Source organism: Rhinolophus ferrumequinum, chromosome 15 (assembly GCF_004115265.2).
Source record: "Rhinolophus ferrumequinum isolate MPI-CBG mRhiFer1 chromosome 15, mRhiFer1_v1.p, whole genome shotgun sequence".
NCBI lineage: Eukaryota > Metazoa > Chordata > Mammalia > Chiroptera > Rhinolophidae > Rhinolophus > Rhinolophus ferrumequinum.
In genome coordinates this window covers 2,096,053-2,117,113 of record NC_046298.1, presented here as the reverse complement: position 1 = coordinate 2,117,113, position 21,061 = coordinate 2,096,053, and the positions used below count along the sequence as shown (strand labels likewise).

General features: G+C 59.6%; 1 protein-coding gene across 2 annotated transcripts; it reads left to right on the top strand.

Moving 5' to 3' along the window:
* Positions 1 to 1,373: 1,373 nt before the first annotated feature.
* VSTM2B (V-set and transmembrane domain containing 2B) lies at positions 1,374 to 21,008 on the top strand. Of its 2 annotated transcripts, XM_033128357.1 has the most exons (6): positions 1,374 to 1,562; positions 1,967 to 2,555; positions 3,050 to 3,234; positions 4,196 to 4,225; positions 5,452 to 5,932; positions 20,740 to 21,008. In XM_033128357.1, exons 2-6 carry the CDS (start codon positions 2,474 to 2,476, stop codon positions 20,826 to 20,828), a joined length of 867 nt encoding a protein of 288 aa, XP_032984248.1. In that variant the 5' UTR covers positions 1,374 to 1,562; positions 1,967 to 2,473; the 3' UTR covers positions 20,829 to 21,008. The 2 variants fall into 2 exon arrangements, with proteins under 2 accessions (XP_032984248.1, XP_032984249.1); XM_033128358.1 differs by lacking the exon at positions 4,196 to 4,225.
* The last annotated feature ends 53 nt before the right edge of the window (positions 21,009 to 21,061 follow it).

Sequence of the window (21,061 nt, the reverse complement as noted above, 5' to 3'; positions counted from 1 at the left end):
TAATAACACCAACGCATGCAGTGGGCGAGAAACAGCTTAGCCCACAAGGTTTAGAGGATTCACAGACCCTAAAGGGAAGTGAGGTGTGACTCCCTCTAGTGCAGGAATCCTCCTCCGTGCACCCCTGATCACTGGCCATGGGCCTTGGCTTGCATCTGCTCTCAGGCCAGCTCTTGGCATCAGAACCCTGCTTGGAACCAGCTCCCACATGAATCTGCTTTCCTAGAATCCCCCTGAGGCCCAGAATCTGGGAAGCACAGCACAAGTACCCCCCTCCCTTCAAAAGCAGAGGACAGCAGGAGCCCAGCAGGGTCTACTGTTCACAGCCCACTTCACAGCCTATGGGGGTGTCTAAAGGAAGGTGGGGTTTTTCAGGGAGAGCTCCTGGTCTAAGGGGATGAAATGACAGAAGGTAATGGGCAACTGCCTTCTTGGGGCCCCTAGAAAGAAACCAGCAGAAGAGGAGGCCCTAGACATTCCTCCCTTCTGGGCCAGACACCTGGACAAACGAGGGCTCCATAGATGGGCAACTGTGGTCTGAGGGGATGGGCACGACTCCTTGGCCACAGATAAAAAGACTGAGAGCCAGGCCTGGGACAGGCGGGGGGGCGCTGTCCAGTGGCTCTCGCCCCTGGTCAAAGCTTGGAAAGGGCCCGCTGCTTTTGCCGCTGGCTGGGAGGCTGTGCGGTGGCAGCCTGGACCAGGTGGGCTATCTGGAAGTCTGTGCCCTCTAGGCTTCCTTCTCTGCCAGCTCTCCGGGAACCCTCCGGTGGTACCTCCCGGAGGCTGATGACCAGGGAAAGCAGACATGTGAATCCGCGGGGTCTCCTCACCCCAGCCTCAGGTCAGAGCTGAGAGGTTAGGAGCAGGGGGTTGAGGGACAGAGATACTGCAATCCACTGACTGGCCACTCTCCTGGGGACGGGAAGCAAGAGGGACCCAAGCTGAGCTGTGGGATTTGCCCCTACTTGCCCACCAGAACCCCAAGCCCGCCCAGCACACGCTTCCCTTTGGCGATCAGACCGCGCTCCTGCAGACGGCTGGGGAGCGGGCAGGCTCTGGGCGAGGACTGGGAAAGGTGCCGGTATACGGGGGATGAGGGGGCGGGGGGGCAGGGGCTATGGACTCGACCTTTGCCTCCCGCCGCCTCGGGAATCCCCCTTACACCCGGTAAAGCGGGGCCACGACCAGCGAAGAACGAGTGGGGAGGCAGGGGCCACCGATTGAGGTGCAGGAACCCCACCCCCGCCCGGAAACCTCCGGGGCCGTGAGTCGTGCCGGGCGCTCCCTACCCCACCCCACCCCCGCCGCCTCTGCCGTCACTCACGGCCTCTGCTCGCTGGCTCGCTCGTGCGCTCTCCGCGCCACGGGCACCTGCTTGCCCGGCGCTCTGCGCTCACTTCTCGCTCACACACTGCAGACTCCCGGCGTCGCCGCCGTCACCCGGCCTCGTCCCCGGCCCGGCACAGCGCTCCGCCCTTCTCCCGGGCTCTAGGCGCCCACCCACCCGCCATGGCCTGGGCCTGGGACAAAGAGCGGTGCATCTCGTTGCCCAAATTCAAGTAAGGAGTTAAGGGCTGGGGTCTGCGGAGAGGACCGCGGGACAGGAGGGGTGCAGGGATAAGCGGCCGTCTCCGGCGATGGAGCTTGGGAAGAAGCCAGGGAGAGTTTGGGTGGGAGGACCCCCAGCCAAAGCGGGGGCGGGGCGGGGCTGCGCTCCAACCAGAGAGACTGTGGTTCCTGCAAGCGACCCCGCGGGGGTGTGGGGGCGCTCTGGGGCGGGGGCGGTGCGGGCTGTGCCTGGGGAGGGGAGGGCGGGGGTGATGCGGCGGTGCCGGAGGCTCGGTACCCAGCCACTGACCGCCCCCTCCCTTCCCTGTCCCCTCCCCCTCTCCCCGCCTCTCTCCGGCTCTGGGTCGGCCACGCCGGACCCTCTCTCCCGACGCTGCGCTGGGTCCGACGCCAGGTCTGCGCGCCGCGGCTGAGCGCCCACTCGCCTTGCGGAAAGAGCTGCGGAGGGACCGGCTGGAGACGGAGGTGGTGGCAGTCGGCAGCCAAACCAGGAGACCGGGAGGCAGAAGCTCGCGGCTCCTAGGAGCGCGCTCCCTTAGCCAGGGATGGGACCTGGCGCGGCCCAGCCCCTGCCCGGCCCGCTTGGCAGACACTGAACTGCGTTTCCCCATCGTCCTGTGGACCGCGGGACAGAGAGAGGCAGGAGCGACCGCCAGTAGCCTCCAGGCGGGACCTCGCGTTCTGCGCACCCGGCGCAGCGCCCCCCCGCCGGAGCCACGCCGGGCAAGCCGGCGAGGGAGTGGGGCTGATTGGTGGCCGCCGGCGGCCGGGGGAGGGCGCGCCGCGCGGGGCCATGGCCGGCTCGGAGGCGTCCTAGCCCGAGCGCGAGCGGGATCCGAGCCCACGCTGCCGCCGCCTCTCCGCGCCAGGGCCCCCGCCGCCGCCGCGCCCCCCGCGGGAGATGGAACAGCGGAACCGGCTCGGCGCCCTCGGATACCTGCCGCCGCTGCTGCTGCACGCCCTGCTGCTCCTCGTGGCCGACGGTGAGCGCGGGGACTTTGCTGCTGCGGGGGTTCGGGGGTCCTTTCCAGGGCCGCCAGAGGAGGAAGAGAAGGGGAAGGCTTCACGGTCTCCAGCATCCGGTGCATAGCCGGGTCCCGGAGGGATAGGGGGAAGAGAGCACCGGCGGCTCCCGGGTCACTCGGAGGCTGACCGGGGCTCCAGCCGCGGAGAGGCGGCTTGCGGGGCGCGGGCGTTGACGCGCCCCAGGCTAGCTCTCGTAGCGCAGCGGGCGCGGGGAAGAAGCGTAAGCCTCTGCTGCCGCCCCGCCGGACCTGGAGGGAAGCAGCCTGCAGCGGTAGCGGGTCTCTGCAGCGGCTCGGCAGCTGCCGGAGGGAACTTTGCTGGCCTGGGCCACGCGTGTAGCTGCAGGGTGGGAAGCATAAGGCCGGCGAGCTAGGGCCGGAGCTTCTCGCCTCGGGTTGCCCCAGGCCCCCGCCCCACAGCTGGTCACGCCTCTCTCCTCCCCCGCCCCCAGCTACATTTACTGAAGTCCCTAAAGATGTGACAGTACGGGAGGGAGAGGACATCGAAATGCCCTGCGCGTTCCGGGCGAGCGGAGCCACCTCGTATTCGCTGGAGATTCAGTGGTGGTACCTCAAGGAGCCGCCCCGGGACCTGCTGCAGGAGCTGGCGCTCAGCGTGCCTGGCGCCCGGAGCAAGGTAACCGGCCGCGCGCTGCGCCAGCGCTCCCCGACTCAGGCCTTGGCGGCTGGGGTCACCCTGGGGAGGAAAGGAGGGCGCCGTCCTGCGCCGCAGCCCGTTTTCCACCCTCCCCAGCCCCATAGCATCTCCAACAACAGCAGCAGTTGTTACCTCCAAACCCCTGTTCATTCATTCCCTTCCCCAGAAAGCTCCCCAACTCAACTCCCAGCCCCTAAAAAGCCACACCTCTGCCAGTTCACCTGCCCTTGCTTGCTGGCTGGGGGCCCAGAGTCTGATGGGTGTGGGGTGGTGAAAGAAGCCCCACTTGTTCCTCGGGGCTTTCCCTGCCCTCTGCCGCTCTGAGGTCTCCGGGGCACGAAGCCAAAGACAAACTCCTCTGGGCTGCATTCCAGAGGCTGGCAGAGCACTGTGTACAGGGAAGCCTGCAGGTCACCTCCAGCCTCTGCAGGGTCAGAGGGAGGGCCTCATGGTCCCTCTGTCTCTTGGCCCCCAGTTTCTTACACACACACACACACACATACACACACACTTCCTTCTACCCAGGGTCCCAGCAGGAATTACTGCTCATGTCTCCCACTGAGTCCTGTCTAATACATTGGCCCTTCCATCCAGCTATTCATGGGGTTTAGAGAAACTCGGCAGGAAAGAGAACGTTCCACAGGATGGAGATGGACCCCCTTCCCACCCACTGGCATTCCGGCCTTCCCTCTGGCCAGCGCGTGTGCCAGGGCAGCCCTTGGTTGGCCAGGCCAGGCACCGTGCTAGCTGCACGCCCTGCTTCCTTCCGGGTAACACTCCTGCAAATCCTGATGTCCTCCGTGCACTCAGCCCCGACCACATCCGAGCGAGTCCCAGCCCGCCTGCAGAGGGTCCCCTTGCGGGAGGCGCGTCTGAGTTCCCCGAGCTTGACTGAAGGCCAAGAGTCTAATGTCTCCCTCTCTCCCTCTTTGCATTTTAGGTAACAAATAAGGATGCAACTAAAATCAGCGTAAGTGTGGAGCCCTGCACGGGCCGCGGGAGACCCCTTCTGGCCGCTTCGCGCCCCGCAACTTCTTCCCTTTTAGAAAGGCTCAGCGGCCGCGAGGTGTAGGGATTCCTCGCAGCCTTAAATTGGCGGCGGCTGGGCGTCTCCGGGCGCCATCTATCGCCCATAGCGGCATCGGGCTCTCCTTTGTGTAAATCGAGGGTCCCAAGCTTGAATGTCCCTCCTCCGCTCTGCGCTCACCTGTAAAACTCTCTGTCGTCCACCGCGCGCTCGGTCTTGCGCATCGGCCTGCCTTTTCTGCTGGCATTTCTCCCAGCAATCGGTGCGCTCTGCTCCTGGCCCTGGCCGCGACCGGTGCTCCAGCTGGTGGGCCCCACCCCCACCGCACACAGCCGGCGCCCAGGCGTCGCCTGCCGCCGCAGCATTCGCCTGGGTCTGGGTTTCAGGTGGCACGCAGTGCCTGGAGTTATGGGCTGGGGGTGCGGAGGACGAAGGGGGGCAGTCTTGGGCAGGCTGTGCAGGGCTGGGGTCGTGGGGTTCGTAACTCAGAGAGGAGATGGGCCCAAGCTTTCCCAGCTGTAGCATGGAAGTTTCAGGGCCTGGAAACTAGCAGGGCCTCCTCATGCCCTTGGTTCAGAGGTGAGAGTTCGCTGGCTGCATGATGAGGGCCACAAAGTGGGGGGCTTCCGGTATCTCCACCAAGCCACGGGGGTGGGGGTGCTTTGTTGGGCGTTTCCGCCTGACCCTCCAAAGGGCAGGTTCACAAGTAGCAGGCGGCCCTCAGCAGCCTCAGGGTCCCTCGCTTCCTGGGGAGGCGGGACCTTTGTCACGGGCTGGGGGAGGGGTGGGAAGCAGGTATAAGTGTGTACTCTGAGGGCAGAGGGCCACCACCCAGGCCCTCCGGATTCTAGAATAAAGGCTAGTTGGAGTCCTTGTGGAGGGCCATGATTCAGATCCCATGCTGTCAGTCCACTGCTGGGACAACATGGCAACGCGAGGCATTGGGTTAAGACGATGGGGAACTGGAGACACGATGCAATGGGCAGGGCCACCCAGGGTCAGGGTTGGGAGCCCCGTGCGGCTGGGGCGACAAGGGGTGAAAGGAAGGCAAATGTGAGTCGGAGAAGTGTTGGGGTGCTGTAGCATGGGGACACCTGCACCCCCAGCTGCGACAGCGAGGGGAGGGCCTGCCCCGCCGGCGTCTGACCCCAGTCCCCGCTCTCTTGCAGACTGTGCGTGTCCAGGGTAATGACATCTCCCACCGACTGCGGCTGTCAGCCGTGCGGCGGCAGGACGAGGGAGTGTACGAGTGCCGCGTGTCAGACTACAGCGACGACGACACGCAGGAGCACACAGCCCAGGCGCTGCTGCGCGTGCTCTCGCGCTTCGCGCCGCCCAACATGCAGGCAGCCGAGGCCGTATCCCACATTCAGAGCAGTGGCCCGCGGCGTCAGGGCCCTGCCGGCGCCTACAACGCCAACCACGTGGGCGCCCCCGGCGCCGCAGGCCGCGCCACCTCCGAGCCCGGCCGCAGCGACAAGAGCCCGCCTCCTGGGAGCCCTCCCGCCGCCCCAGGTTCCGCAGTCCCCGAGGCCGCCGCCGCCTCTGCGGTCCACACAGCCACCACCACCGTCGCGGCTGCAGCGGCTGCTTCATCAGCGTCACCGCCACCCCGCCAAGCGGTTCTTCTGCGACAGAGGCACGGCTCCGGTAAGGGCGGGCGCCAGGAGGGGGCGCGCTGGCGCGGGGCTGGGGAAGGGCGCCCGGCGGGCGGGGGGCTGAGCCACAGGGACCGTCCCCCGCTCAGACCGTGTGTGTGGCCATAGGTGGTTGGTAACTCGGGTGCTCCAGGGCGCACGTTCTACAGCCTCACTTGGGCTCTCTTCCCGCTGTTTTCCTGGTGGCCGCTGGAAGCATTTGCCACATGTATTGATGAATGTGGGGGCTGCGGTGTGGGGCGCTTTCTCTACACCTCAGGCCGAGTATGTGTGTCTGGATGCTGCCTGACCAGATTGAGCAAACAGACCGTCCAAGTTGGAGTGGGGGGCCTGGCTGTGTAGCCTCTGCTCTCTTGGGCGAGGTTCAGGGTGGTCCTAGCCACAGGCTGTGCTAGAAATCATCACTCCAGCAGCTCTGGGCCCTCGCGGTGGGGGCAAACAATGAGGAGGGGGCCCTACCCTTATTAGAGGTTGAGGTGTGCTCTCCTGTGGGGCTGAGAGGGCTGGGGAGGGGGAGGCAAGACAGGAGTCAGAGAGCAGGTCTGGAAAATTGGGGAGGGCTGGCGGTGCTGGGGAGAAGGGGCTGCTTAGCAGTAGGGGGGTCATGGGGGTGGACACAGTACTGCCCAGTGTTTCCCTCCTCCCAGGGCGCCCCCCACTCCCTCCACCCACTCAAAGATGGGCCTCAGAGATGTGCTCATCCATGTATGATTTTAGGCAAGCCACTCCCTCTGAGCCCCACCCCTCACTCTTGTCTGAGGAAGTCCGGCAGGGGGCACCTTGCAGCCCTGGGAGGCTGGGCTCTGGGGCAGCACTACACCTTCCTGGTGGGTGGAGCCTTGTGTCCTCTGCTTGTGGTCCTGCAAGCACAGTCCACCGGCTGCCAGCCTCAGCGGGCTCCGGGGCTCTCCTGCTGGATGGCAGGTAATGGGCATCCTAGCCTACCTCCTGGTTGATTCTTCAGATTCAAACTGTCTGTCTTCCATTAGAGCTCAGTCGTTTCTCACTCAGGCTACACCCCGGTGGGGCCTATCCATGCAGCTCTGGCCACTGCTGGACCTGTAGGCCTTGTCCCTCTCGGGCACCACAGCACTGCACAAGGCTTCCCCCAGGCTCCCCAGGGGGAAACGAGTCATCTGGGACTTGTGGGGGGCCTCTCCCCAACAGCACCAGGCTCCCAGCTGACTTGGAACTCTATCCTCTGTATTCGTTTAAGATAACACTAGCTACTGTGACAAATAAACCCCCAGATGCCAGTGGCTTACCCTAGTCCAAGTGTGTTATTCCTGGTCCACATCAAGTCCTGCTGTGGAGTCGGGTGGGTCTTTTCCATACAGGCATTCAGGGACCCAGGCTGACAGACTCTGCCATCTTCACAAGTGGCTTCCACGATCACGCCCAGCATCAACATATAACCAACAGACAAGGGAAGAGAGAATGAGAAGCAGCGCTTCTCAATCCAGCTCTCAGAGAGAAGACACCCCCTCTGTCAGAGGCTACATTGTATACAATGAACTGACTTCTTATGCATTCAGAAGGGCGCTAAGTGTCATTCTTGGAAAATTGAGATGATAGTCTCTCGAATCATTTTGGTAGGGCTTAATTCTCTCAGAGTAAAGCAGGTGTAGAAAGTGGCAAGGGAAGTTTTTAAGGGCCAGGCTGAGAAATGGTAAATATCACTTCTACCCACATTCATCGGCCAGAACTCAGTCACCTTGGCCAACATAGCTGCAAGGCAGGCTGGGAAATGCGGTTCTCAGCTTGGCAGCTGCTCCAACCTCATCTCTTCACAGTAGAAGGGGCGTGTGAGTCTTGGGGAAACTTAGCCATTCTGTCTAGCACACAGTAGGTATACTGGAAAAGTGCTTATTGACTTGTAGAGTGATTCGCTTAGTTGATGTGGTTGGTGAAGACCCTTCTGTGCCATCCCTTGGACCCCGGCAAGGAACCGTGTATGTCTCAGTCTGGAACATTCCTCTGGGCAAAGCAGAGGCTTTGGAAGGCAGAAGCCCCGATGGGAGTGGTGCCTCCACCATTTACAGGCTGTGTGATTTTGGGCAACTGGATTACCATCTCTGAATGTATGTCTTCCTCTGTAAAATAGACGTGGTAATCGCTGACCTGAGAGGGAGCTCAGTATAGAAATCTCTGTATAAATGTTCATTATTATCACCGTGGCCATTACCTGCTCTGGCTGGAAAGGAGGGAGATAAAGCGGGTCGTTGGCTGTTGGAGGCCCAGGCCAACCGGTGGAGGCAGCAGGGACCGTGTTAAAAGCTTTTGTCGGGAAGCGCCACGGGAAAGAGATCTCTGAGCGTGAACTTGGTGGTACTCACACAGATGCTAACGAGGCCACCGTCAGGGGCTCCTTCCTGCTGAGGCTCCCTCTCCCCGACCAGGGCTTGACCTCCCCAACCAAGGCTGATCTCGCTATCCCAGCATGGCTGGTCAAATCGCCACTCTCTGGGCCGGCCACAGGGCACAGCTCAGCCCCCCAGCAGGGAACCCATTCGTGGAAGGTGCCCTTCTTTCTGGAAGATCTGTTCTGATGGCACAGTGCCCAGGGTGTCCCAGCAAGGACCTTGGACGTCTGCCAGCCACAGGGCAGCGTATTCATGCCCATGTAGATCAGGGCAGCAGCCAGGCCGGGGGCTCTTCTGCCATCCCTGGACTGGCAGGTCGTGTTCATTTCCCTCCAGAAAGCATAGCCAGCGGGGCTCCCACCAGAGTGACAGGGTAGTGCTATGGGGGTGTGGTGGCCCCTAATGTTTCTGTCACCCCAAAACCCTTGCCAGCTCCCAAACATGCCAAAACCATGCAGACCTGTCTCAGAAAGAAGTTTGTCTCCCGCCCCCCTCAGGAGGCCAGGAAGATGGGCCTTCAGGCGGGGGCCAGAAAGCCTGTGCCCCTTGCTCTCTGGGGGAAGCTCTTGGAAGAGTCACTGTGCTGAGGGCATCTCTGTGCCCCACTCTGGGCATGGAGAACTGCGTTAGATGACTTCTTATGCACAAACATACCCGAATGGCCGTGACCCTAAGGAGGGACCCATGCCATCTTAAGTGTCCCATTTGGCCCCACCCCTGAAGGCTGCCGAGGCAGTAGGCTGTTGAAGGGTGGAGCCTGCAGACCACGTCCAGGTGACAAGCACTGATAACTTTCTGTGGGGCCGTGTGGTTGAACAGTGTGCTCTGTCCTGCTAAGCGTCCCCTGGAGGCAGCAGGTGAGCTGATCGCCCGGAGCTGCCAGCAGCATGAGCCAGCGAGGGAGCGCACAGTTCTCAGCCGCTGAGAGGGGAGGGACCAGGAAGCCCCGGTGCAGTCAACCGGCAAGAGCGTTTGCAGAGTGTGGCAATCAGGGTGCTGGCAACGCAGAGGGCACATTCAGACAGGGTCATGGAGGAGAGGCTGTAAGAGTATGTTTAAAGGTGCTGGCAAGGGTAGGGCCGCCAAGGAAGGATGTGTGCCGGTACCCAGGACTGGCAGCTGTGGGAGCCATTGGCACCCCTGGCCTAAAGGGGCAAGGGGAGGAAGCGGTTCGCACACCCAGACACGCTAGTGGATGGAGAAGCCTGCCTGACCAGAGCTGTGGCCGTGGTGGAGGGACACAGCCGCCCCCGCAGGGGCCCAGCAAGGGCCGCATTTCCTCCTGGCCTCCAGTCTCCTGTCAGGGCCTCCCATTGGCCGAGGTCTCCTGGGAGCTGAGGGCATGGGGGCCCCGGTGATACAGCCTATGGGCCCAGCGTCCAGGGGCGCAGAGCAGACTGGAGAAAGGTGGATGGTGCATTTGGGGGCCACAAAGGGAATAACCCAGCTCTCAGAGGGAGGAAGATGGATTCCGCCCAGGGCAAACCCAGAGCTGAGTTTTTAACTAACAAGGTCATCCCAGGCCTGGGTCAGGTGCATCTCTGGCTGTTTCAGATCGGCAACTTCAGGGGTGGCCCTAGCCCACCTCCCCATACAGTCACCTGTTAAGCAATTGCTCCTGGAAGAAAGTCAGAAGTCCTGACAACGCCGTGTTCTGTTTTTTAAGCCAGATGCTCTGGCAGTGCCAGGAAGGGGGCGGGGGGTTTACACGAGTCCTCACCCTTCAGCTGCTGCACAGCCGGGCCAGAAAACTCTTCCTGTGCCCAATGCAGCCAAATACGTATTTTGCACTAAAAGTTTATGTGCAAAAACTCATTCATTTCATGTCTTATTTGTCAAGAGACATTTTGATATTTGTGCTTAAAAATAACGTGCTGGATTAGCACCGCAGAACCTGCACGGGCGACTGGGCCCCTTCTTAGTCACGTCCGTAAATCCAGCTCCTAATTAATCTGAAGGCTGACCTATTTTTCATGAACACTTTGTTGCTCGTTGCTGTTTCTAGAAAGAGAGACAGATTGAGACAGAGAGAGAGAGAGAAAGAGAGACAGAGAGACAGAGAGACAGAGAGACAGAGAAAGACAGAGAGAGACAGAGAGAGACAGAGAAAACAAAACAGAATGTCTTCCAGACAAACCCTTCTAACTGGGAAAGGTGAAGCCCAGATCGGCCTCAAAAGAAGACCGTTTGCCACTGAGCGGCTTGTATGTTGGGAAGAGGTTCCCCTCTGCAGGGACTCAGGGATCAGATCTGTGGCGTGTGAACCTCTAATTAGCCTTGGGGCCCCGGCTCCAAGGAGAGGCGCCCTGGCCCCTACAGAGAGCCAGCTGGATGTGGCAAACAGATGCCTGGTGCCCACAGAGAACTGGATCTCAATATTTCAATTACTAATGAGAGAAAGACAGCCAAAGCCATGGGTGTGACGGCTTTCGAGAGGCTGTTTCTGCTGGGAGCCATCAAGAGGAGCATGCTCCGGTGTCACCATGGCAACCGTAAACCGTGAACAAAGGGGGCTGTGGACAAGGTGAAGGCACTCTCGGTCACCCATGCTCCCGGTGATGACAGAGCAGGTGGAAATGATGCTGGGGTGACCGGGGTGACCAGGAGAACGCCCGCAGTGGGGAGGGTGTCCAGCTAGGCCAGCAGGGCCAGGCGCAGTCCGTCAGAGGCTCTTCCCATTTCCACGGGTCCACGAGGACCCGAAAACCATTGCCTCAAATACACAGTCCACACTTCCCTCAAGCTCTGATGTGACATGAAGATCATAATTAAAGAGAAAGTAAATCTGGCAGAAGTTGTCCCAGAGAAGAGAGATGAGGCTCTCTGAGCATCTGAAAAAGAAAAGTAAAGGATTTCATACAGGAAATGGCTGGGCCTCACAGCTGACAAGAGATGCTGCATCCTCCCTGACAGCGGCCAACGTGGAGGATTATCAGCCACATGCCATCCTCTCATCAGCCAGTCACGTGATTGCCATGAATGGGAACCAGGATGGCAGCCATGGAGCCAGCTCAGGGGCGCCCGGGCCCCCTGCAACTCCAGGACAAAGCCATCTGTACCAATGGGAGTCCCGAGGAGGGGTAACCCGATCCAGCTGAGACAATCAGGAGAGGCTGCCTGGAGGTGGTGTGTGGTTTCAGGCTTGAAAGAAGCACCTGGGGCTTAGTCTTGCTGCTTAGGTCAGTCCCAGGAAAGCATCTGGAGGCCCGCCTTCCCCCTCACCCTGTACCCCATGGATTGGTCACACCAAATGGAGTGGTCAGTTGGCTACCTGCACAGCCATTCTGTCAGCAACAAGGAGACCCTAAATTAGGGATAAAACAGGGGCACTATGGATTATGAGCATGAGAAATAATAATACGGAACTTGCCTTTTACGGAGCACTGAGTGCCGTATGCCTCACGGGTTTCCCTCCTCTCTGCTGCTCTCCATAACTCCTGCCTCACTTCATCAAACAGGCCCCTCCTGGAGGCCAGACCCCTCCCCAGCAGGGGTGGAGAGCCAGCCTTTCTAAATGTCCCGGGAGCCACACCCACCAGGCGCTTCTCATCACTTCCTCCGGGCACACAATTCAATGGCGTCCGTGGGGATAAGTGACGTCCAGTGCCTTTGCCATACGGTAGTGATTAGCAGGCAGGGGTACGGGCTTGGCGGTGGCCTGAGCCCTCGAGCTTTGTGGGAGGTGCTGGCTAAGTGTCAACACGCCTTTGCAGCACAGAGGGCAAAAAGTCTCGTCTTTCCTGTTCCCTGTGTTTTGTTGATTGCTACCAGGCATCTCTTGGAAACTCAGACCCAAAGCAGTGACAGGCTTCCGTTTGTTATGCAGCGGCTGCAGGAAAGTTTAAGGTGACAGGTCCAGTCCTGTAATTGCCGGTCCCTACCTGTTCCTGCTTATCCATGGCTTTGGTGCTCCCAGGAAGGTGTGCTGCCCACACCAAGGAAATGCCCAGGAAGTGCCCAGCCACCGGACGGAGCATGAGGCCACACTGTGCTTGGGTGCCTTCCATGAGATGGCCCTGGAAGCTTGTCCATAATTTGGTGGTTCCGGGTGAGGCAGTTTCTGGAAAGTATTGGTTGTTCCGTTGCATTGTTACTGCTCTCCAGACTGAAATAGCAAAGCTCTTTGAACTGGCTTCTGGTTTTCATGGTTGAAGGGGAGTGTTTAGGGGCCTGGTGTCTGTACAAAATAGAGCGAAAGTGGACGTTTCAAAAGCTTTCCCCTCACCCACTCACCCAGGCCCGTGGGCTCTGCTCCGTGAAGCTCAGAAGCGACCATGTTGCCAGGACGCAGACCACTCAGGTCCGTGAAGGCCGACTATAAACTGGGCGCGTCCTGAGGGCACCCAGTGGGACACCGAGTGCCCGTCAGTCATCCAGGAAATGCCCACTGCGGTGGAAGAGACGAAGCGTGAACCCGAGAGGCTGAGAACAGTTGAGAAGGAAGTTTGACTCCCCGCCGTTCCTAAGCATTTCATCCTTCCTCCTGACATTTCCCACCTTCCTTACTGTTCAGCTAGCTGGCTGAGAGGCAAGCCAGGGTTTGGATGCCAACAAATTCTCCATTTCTGGCCTTAGAGCCACCTGGAGTCACAGCCTGTGGCTGGTGCTCTAAAGGACAGACCCATGGGCTATGGGAGCTAAGAATAGGGGGGGCTTGACCAGTCAGGGAAGGGTCCCTGAGGGAGTGACGCTTGAGTCATAATCTGAAAGATGGTTAAGAGTAAGGAAAGACGCTCAGTAAGGAGAGAGGTTAGGGCCTTTCAGGAAGAGAACAGCATGTGCAAACATCCTGTGGCAGGAGAGAGCCAGTGAGCACCAAGGCCTGACCAAAAGTAACTCTGGCTGGGGCACAGGAGTCGAACCCCATAAGGCCTGATGACAGGGTCAACAGGCTGGGGAACCAGTGGGTGGCAGGGCAGGATGCTTTTGGAAATGGCACTGGCTGCAGTGTGGAGATTGCAGGGGTGGGGACAGAGTGGATGTGGGAGACCCCTGAGAGGCAGCAACCCAGCCAGGGGATGAGAGAGTGGACTAACCACTTGGATGGGTGGGTGGCTGGGCCATGGTGGGTGAGCAAAGGGAAGGATGTGGGACTGGATGGCTGAGAGCATGGGGGAGGGGGGAGGATGGAAGGAAGGTGGTGGAGGGGCGAGTGGGGGATGCAGGGCGAGCGGCTGGGGCTGCAGACATGGGGGTCGGCATCCCTGTGCCTGGACACTGCATGCTCGGCCTGTATGTTCCAGGAAGGAGGCTTCGGGGAGAAGAGTCCCAGGCAGTAGCATGGCACAGACTGGCTTGGTGAGAATTCCAAGCCAGTCGTTTCCGCCTGCAGTCCCTGGGCCACAGGAGGGGTGGGTGGCACAGCCAGTCCCCAGCTGCCCCAACCCCTCAGCCTTCAGATGGCACCACCATCACTCTGGTGAGGGTGGGAGTAGGGGACCCCTCCATCTGCACGACACTGGGCACCCTGGTGGATGCAGCCCGGCCAAGATTTGATGATTATTGTGCAAATAAAATTAATGTAGATTTAATTTTTCAAGCATTTAAAAAATTAAATCTCCAGGTGTGCAGATGAGTAACTATTCACATTGAAAGACGAATGTAACAAAAACACACATGGCAGTTATTCATAACGCCTTCTGGTCTGCAGGGTCATGTTTTAATGCCTGGCAGCTCCTGGGCAGCTCCTCTGTGCTCATTTTATTTAATGAGCACATGTTCTAGAATGTTCAGAGCACATCCCTGGGCAATTAAAATGTGTTAACCTTTCTAGTTAAATTGTGTTTCTAAAGAAAAGTCCTCAGTGTGAAATAGAAAGATGCAGGTGTCCTCGAGGCGAAAGCTAGAGGAGAGGCCACTGTGTGTTGCATGCTGGCTGCTGGCCCCGCTAGCCTCAGGGACCACCGCCCTTCCTCCCCGGCCCTCAGGCCTCTGGTCTGCCATCCCTGCCTGTACTCGGCTGAGCCTTGTCGGCTGAGGACAAGGAGGCCGAGGCCTAGCCCCACACCCTGAGCTGCCTTCCTAGAGCACTGAGTGCCCACGTTTGCTGGGCTGAGATAAACCGCAGGTCTGGGATGTGAACCCACACTGTGTGACTTCTATCCACAGACACCACCTCTCAGTGCCTTGGCCAGGCCCGAGCCCCACGCTGCTTCCTGCGATGAGACTATCTGTGTTTAACATACATGATGGCTTTTTAATCTGGCCAACTTTGTTGCTAGCTCCTTCCCAGCTTTCTGTTTCTTTTGAAATGAGGTCTTGCCCCAAATGATCCTTCAATGGCATCACTTAATAAAAATGGTAAACAGGCCTTTCCCTGCGGTCAGGCGGCTGGTGTGGGCAGGGCTGGAGCAGCCCTGAGTGCAGCAAGCCCGGTCCCTGTGAATCTAGTCCAGGCTCCTTTGCTTGCCGGCAGCTCTTCCTGACCCCACCCTAGGGGACAGCTCTGGGAGGGCTTCTTGAAGGCAGCAATTGCTCCAGGCTTGAGGCACCTGTCAGACCTGTATGAAGGAAAAGGAGGGGTTACTGATTCTGTAGGGTGAGCCGGTGTCTCCTCAAGGTGCTTGCAAGGTGCTTGAGAAAGGTGGACCAGAGCGCAGGGCTGGTGGCAGGGGGACAGCAAGGGTGCCACTGTTGGGGAGGATTCCAGAGAAGTCGCAACTGTGGCATGGCACTGAGGTGGTGGCTTTCTCCTGTGGGCAGAAGAAACCCATAAAGTGTTTGCACCTTAAGTGAGCTTTCCAGGTGTGTGTGAAGGAGAGAGGTGGGCACAGGGTGACAATGGGGCAGGAAAATGCTTTGGAGAGGGGCCACTGCTGAACTCAGGCCATGGCGAGGGGAGAGAGAGAGAAAGAGAGAGAGAGAGAGAGAGAGAGAAACAGAGAGAGAGAGAGAGAAACAGAGAGAGAGAGAGGGAATGCACTTCGAGGAATGGCTAAGATGGACATGTGTCACCCGCCCTGGCCCCCTGCTCCCCAGGGAGCATTCAGGCTCCTCCCACTGGCCATTGAGGCTGCCGTGGGCATCATCCCGGTGGACATACTGTCACCCGCTCGGAGGTTTGTCTCCAAACCCAGCAGCCAGCTGCCTAAGGCGTGGGCAGGCGAGGCCAGCAGGGTGGGGTCAGAACAGGACCGAGGGACCCACATCTCGTCCATAGTTTCCACTTCCGTCTCCTACACTCAACTCTTCTTCCAAATATCTCTGTTTCCTTTAAAACCCAATGGCATTTGCTACTCTGAGTTTTTGTCCTAGTTACTAGCACACATTAATTCTATGGCACAAGTGAATTCTATCCAATTCTGTTAGTATTCGATTATTCCTCGCTGACTCCTTTTGAATAAATACCCACGAAGCGGCTTTAATTAAAATGCTGGCAAGGGAAGCAGCCTCCGTGCGAGGCAGCACCTTCCCAGCAGCTGCGGCTGGGCCACCTGGCCTGCCCTGCGCAGGGTCCAGAGGAGGGCAGAGAGCCAGGGCGGGGCAGGCATGGGTGGCAGTCAGGAATGTGGGAGTAAGGAGACCAGCCCCCATTGTCACACAGCAGCGTCACACAGCAGTGTAGGGACAAAGGACTGGCCTCCTGGATCCTACCCCAGGGGTGGCTCTGAAACTGCAAACTCAGCCACCAAGGGCCAGGCTGGGGGATGGTGATGAGTGGGCCGGGCAAAGAGAGGCGCCACTGCACAAGGGGCCCGGACGTGAGCGGCAGCCACCCTGGCCCAGGGTCAGGAGGGAGCAGCGAGTGGGGATCTCCGCGGAGAAGAGCAGCAGACCCGGGGTGAGGGTCTTCCCTGGATGCCAAGTCCGTGCTTGTATGGACGTCTCCCAAGTTTTACATGTTTGATTATAATTTACGATTTGTCAGACCCTGTGCAGAAGCCAGACCCTTGTGTAGACCAGACAGTCCGCTGTGCTGCCCCTGGGCTCTGTAGGAGACGGTGCTGTGTCCCATGAGGCAGGGACGGGGACAGTGGGAGATGGTGAGGAAGAGCGAGGGGGCAGCCACCAGGAGTGCCCCCGGCAGTGTGCTCGGCCTGGCAGGGTGCTTCCGGACCACACCCATGCCCCGCAGATAAGACCAAGGCTAGGGTGATCGTAAGTGCCCTCTCTGCTTGACTCCACAAGCCCCTGCCCCCGCCGCCCCCAGAGAGGGCCTCCTTGCACCCTGGCCCCAGGAAGCTCCAAGAGGGAGGTTTCTATGCCGCAGGCATGGCGAGGGCCAGGATGAGTCGGGGCAGGACCGGGCAGGCCAGGGACGGGAACAGGTGAAGAGCCAGTGTTCCCAGGCGCTGCAGGCAGACAGCCCTGGGCCCTGTGGCTAAGTGGATGTCTAAGCCCCGCCCATGAAGGCTAGCCAAGCTCAGATTGTTGCCACCTGGGGCCGGCCCTCTCCCACGTCAGGAGACCAAACGGGAAAGAGGAACTGACCAGCGTGCTGGACGGGCTGAGCCAGGGCACTCCGTCCAGACGTGTCAGGGCAGCTCGAAATGCAGAACAGAGGCCAGTGGCCTTGGTGCACTGGTCACAGAGGCGCCTGTCCTCGAGCCCCTGGTCGGCGTCCTTGTGTGAGGGTAAAGATGCCACTGGCCCCGTGGCTTCATCCAGCCCTCTGCTACCTGCATTCACCGTGTGAATATTCTGGCACAGGGCTGCATGGGGCCAGGCCAGCTGTCCCGGTGTCAGCCTGCACCCTGACCCTCTGACTCCCCGAGTGCCAGGTCAGCCAGATGCTCGTGTTGGTGGCAGGGACGGGCCTCTAGTGTATTTGAATTCTGCTTCCTCAAACCTGAAATAAGTTTTAGTTGTTACGTCACAGGGGAAAACAGTGCAGCCTCCGAGCTGCCTCAGACTCAGGGCACTGTCGCTGGCTGCAGCTCCTAGGCCGCCAGTGAGCCTGCAATGGCAAAGGAGCCAGCCAGGCCTGGGGCCCCACGCCCCCCACAGGGAGGGGCTGCGGCTGTCTCCTGTCCACGGCGCAGAGGACACAGAGTGGGGGGGGTCCCCTGAGTGCCACCATGCCTGTGGGAGGCCAGGCCAGAGTGGGGGTGACCAGCAGCCACCCTACATCTCCCCAGGAACCAGATTCACAGGCTTGGCCTGCGGACGGTGTGGTCAGTGCGAGGGTCCCAGAGGATGGTCTGAGAGTGTAAGCATAGCGTCCTCCTTCACTTCCATCACCAGGCGCTGTGACTGCAGGGCTTCCGTGCTGCTTTCTGACAGGCCATTAGAATTCTGGTCCTGCTGGATGAATGGAAAGGCAGGATTTCCCAGCGGAAGCCACTTGGGCTGGCGCCTTTGCTGCGTGCCGTGGGGACTGGGTGCACCCTAGTGTTCTTTGGGGGCCTCTTGAAAGGCCTCAGAGGGCTGCTTATCCTGCCACCATCTTAATGGTAGCAGTTACTCTTCACAGAGCCAAAGCAGCTTGATTTCTTTTAGAATGATTAGCAAAACGGGGATGCTTGTTTCTTACAAAGAACAAGTGGGCAGTGCTGCCCGAGACACTTCCTTCAGCGCCCGGCAGCCCACTTCTCCACTCCCTCAGGACAGATAACCGTGTTCCGGGCTATTCCCGGCAGCCCTCTGCAAAGAGGAAACAGAGACAGGTCATGCGCACAGCAGCCCCCCGTCCACGGGAACACAGGCGGGAGTGAGAGGCCAGGCCAGGACGTCCGACCTCAGCTGAGCCCAGGCAGCAGTGGGCAGTCCTGGCTCGCTCCAGGAAACAGTGGGGACTAGGACGGGGGGCCCAGCAGCCAAGTGCTAAACCCTTGTCACTGTCCCTCCAAGGAGACAGCACCTGGGGAGGGACTGCCAGACTTCTAACCCATTCTTGTGTCGAGACCACTCTGCCTCCAGGGCCAGCCTGTAAGCCAGTCTTCCTTTGTCTGTCCTGATTCATTGGGGAAAGAGAGTGTCTGGATATCTGGGAGTGATGCAGCAGGAGATTCCAAACCCTGGGATCTTTCACCAAAGGTCCATGGATGTCTGTGTGTTGAAAGAAATGGTTGGGGAGACAGTTTGTTCTTCTCATTCTATCAGGAATGTTTTCTGGGGAAGTAACCACGCTGTCCTTTTCGGTGAGACCTGTCCACCGTGCAGGTGACTCTGGGGCACTTTTGCTTACATGCTTGGCTTTTGCTGTGAAACCCACACCCCCAAATACAGTGGCTTTGGATAACAGGACGGTCAGTGAGGCGGCTTTTCTGCTGGTCGCTGCCAGACTCCTTCATGCATCTGTGGTCAGTGGCCTTTCAGCCGGGGGCTGGTTGGTCTAGTGGGGCCTCAGCTAGGCCACCCCCTGGCTCTTATCCTACAGCAGGCTGGCCCAGTCTCGGTCCTATGGCAGTGGGTTCCAAGAGTCTCAGAGAACGGGCAAGCTTTGACAGACAAGCACTTTTCAAGCCTTTGCTCACTCACACTTGATAATATTTGTGGGTCAAAGCAAGTCATGTGGTCAAGACCAGTCAGGGTGGGAGGGCCCTGTTACACAGGGCGTGATGCTAGGGGCACAGAGATGAGAGAAGGAGGGGAGTGGGGGCCATGTTTGCAACCTACCACCATGATCTGGCTTAATCTAGACCCCAACCCGGTGACGCCACACAAATGTACGTCCTCATTTTATGCAGTGTGACACAAGACTCAGAGAGGTAAAAGGTGTGGTCCCAGGTCACACAGCAAGCTGGCCTGGAAGCCTGTCTCTCGGGTCCCTGCCCCACACCATGGTGATGCCATACCAGGGAGTGGATGCGGTGCCACCCAGGAGCCAAACCCTGGCTGCCCCCCACAGACATTCACCAGCAGACACTGCAGACCCAGGCACTGGCCCCGGGGGCCACCACTCCTGCCCACCAGCCCCGGCTGCTTCTGCCCTAGCCCAGCACAGAGTGGCAAGATGGCTGTTTCCACCTACTGCCAGCCGCACCCGTTTTCTGAGCACCTGGGCCCAGGTGAGTTCTGCCCAGGCACCTGGCCATCCGTCACCTCGTCCGTCACCACATCCAGCCTCGTCCGTGCCAGTGATGAGTGACAGCGAGGAGGCAAAGGAGCACCCAAGTTAGGGGAGCCACCACCGCACCCTGGCCCTCCGTGCTCATGGTTGGCACGAGGCAGAATGTCAACTTGGGTCACACCGCATGGAGGGCCAGCGGTGACGACTGTCTGAAAAATGAATCTCCGACGGGGAAGCGTGGCACATTCGTCCTGCCCTTTGCTCCTCAGCGGCACTCAGAACCGTGTTTGGAAACGATTAACTGGGGATGAGGTGTGCACAGAGGACCGCCTCCACCCCCTTTCACTGAGATGTCTGAGCACAGCCTTGTTTCCCAAAATGGACATCGGAGTCCTGGAGTCCCAAGGTGGAAGGGCCCCCAGGTCCAACCCCTCCTTTCACAGGGGAGATGGGCCTGGGACGTGAACCGCGTGACAAGGACAGTTACCACCAGAACAAGAATGGTTAGGGGTTGGGGAAAACGCCTTGGGTAGAAAAGACTGATCGCTCTTCCACCTGGAGACGAGGAGGCAGTGGGAGCAGGTCCGTCCGCCTGGTCAGGAGACCACAGATCCGGCCACCCCGCAGCAGCTCCTGAGGGCAGCCACGTGGAGGTGGTACCACAGCTGCTGGACAGGAAGGACCTCGGAGCCTCCTGTGGGCTCCAGCTCCAGCCCAGCTGGCAGGGTCAGGGGAGGGGGGAGGGGCCTCCAACAGATGAAGACCCTGGTGACAGACAGATGGAGAGAAGGGCGCACAGCCCGGGTGAAACCATCCCAGTGTCACACCAGGGGCCCTGCCTTAGACCCCTGCTCCGGAGAAGCAAGTGGCAGTTACCTCCCACCGGAATAGTGCGAGAGTCTCTCCTCAGGGACCCTAAGCCACCCACCCCCACCAGCCAGCAGTTTCTGAGCTCCCCACTTCCAGCCCAAGGACTGGACTGGCAGTGCGTGGAAAGAAGGAAAGAAGACTCGTGGAAACGTCAGGATGCCTGAGATGGTGTCTGAGTGCCAAGCTATGCAGGTCAGGCCAGAGGTAGAGGGGCTGGAGTTGTGTGCAATCTTGGAGTCTTCCTGGAGGAGGGTGGTGGTTAGGCCTTAAACGCTGAGGGCACTTTGCAGCATAGTATTGGGGGCCGGGGGTGGAGAGAGAACATATTGTCTTTTTATTCAACTAAAATCCTGACTTGGACTTGAGATCTACAGTCTAGCACAACCCTGCTTCGGTCCAGGCGCCCGTGTCTGACCACAGCCGGCGCCTGAAACCCGTAGTCTGTACACAAACAGCATCAGCAAAACGCTTTACTGTTGCCCGGCACCAGCCGCCGCCCGGCACCAGCGGGTCCAGCGCCCGGGCCTGGGGAAGGCTCCTGGGCCTGTCTGCGCATGGGCAGCTCCCTTCTCCTGAATCAGGCGTTAACCGCGCCCGTTTTGTCGCCCCCTGCAGGCACCGGCCCCACCTACACCACAGACCCTCTGCTGTCCCTGCTCCTGTTAGCTGCGCATGAGTTCCTTCGCCTGCTGGTGGGACACTGACAGAGGCCGTCCTGCGTCCTGCGCGCCTCCGCGGCCCGCACGGCCCGCCCAGACCGCGGGTGACGATCCGGCCGCAGACGGACACAGAGACTGAGAGAAGCATGACAAAGTCCACGTGGAAAATCAATCATATTTTTGGGGAAGTTACTCAAGTGTAGAACACCAGAAACGATGCATCCAGTTTCCAAATAAGGTGGAGTTTGGCCCACGCAGGGTGCACGGGATTCATGATT

Excerpts from the sequence above, each read along its gene's own strand:
- VSTM2B (XM_033128357.1), top strand. The coding sequence starts at position 2,474 with ATGGAACAGCGGAACCGGCTCGGCGCCCTCGGATACCTGCCGCCGCTG. Across the intron at positions 3,235-4,195 it reads TGCCTGGCGCCCGGAGCAAG|GTAACAAATAAGGATGCAAC; the intron begins GTAACCGGCCGC and ends TTTGCATTTTAG. Across the intron at positions 5,933-20,739 it reads GCGACAGAGGCACGGCTCCG|GCACCGGCCCCACCTACACC; the intron begins GTAAGGGCGGGC and ends CGCCCCCTGCAG.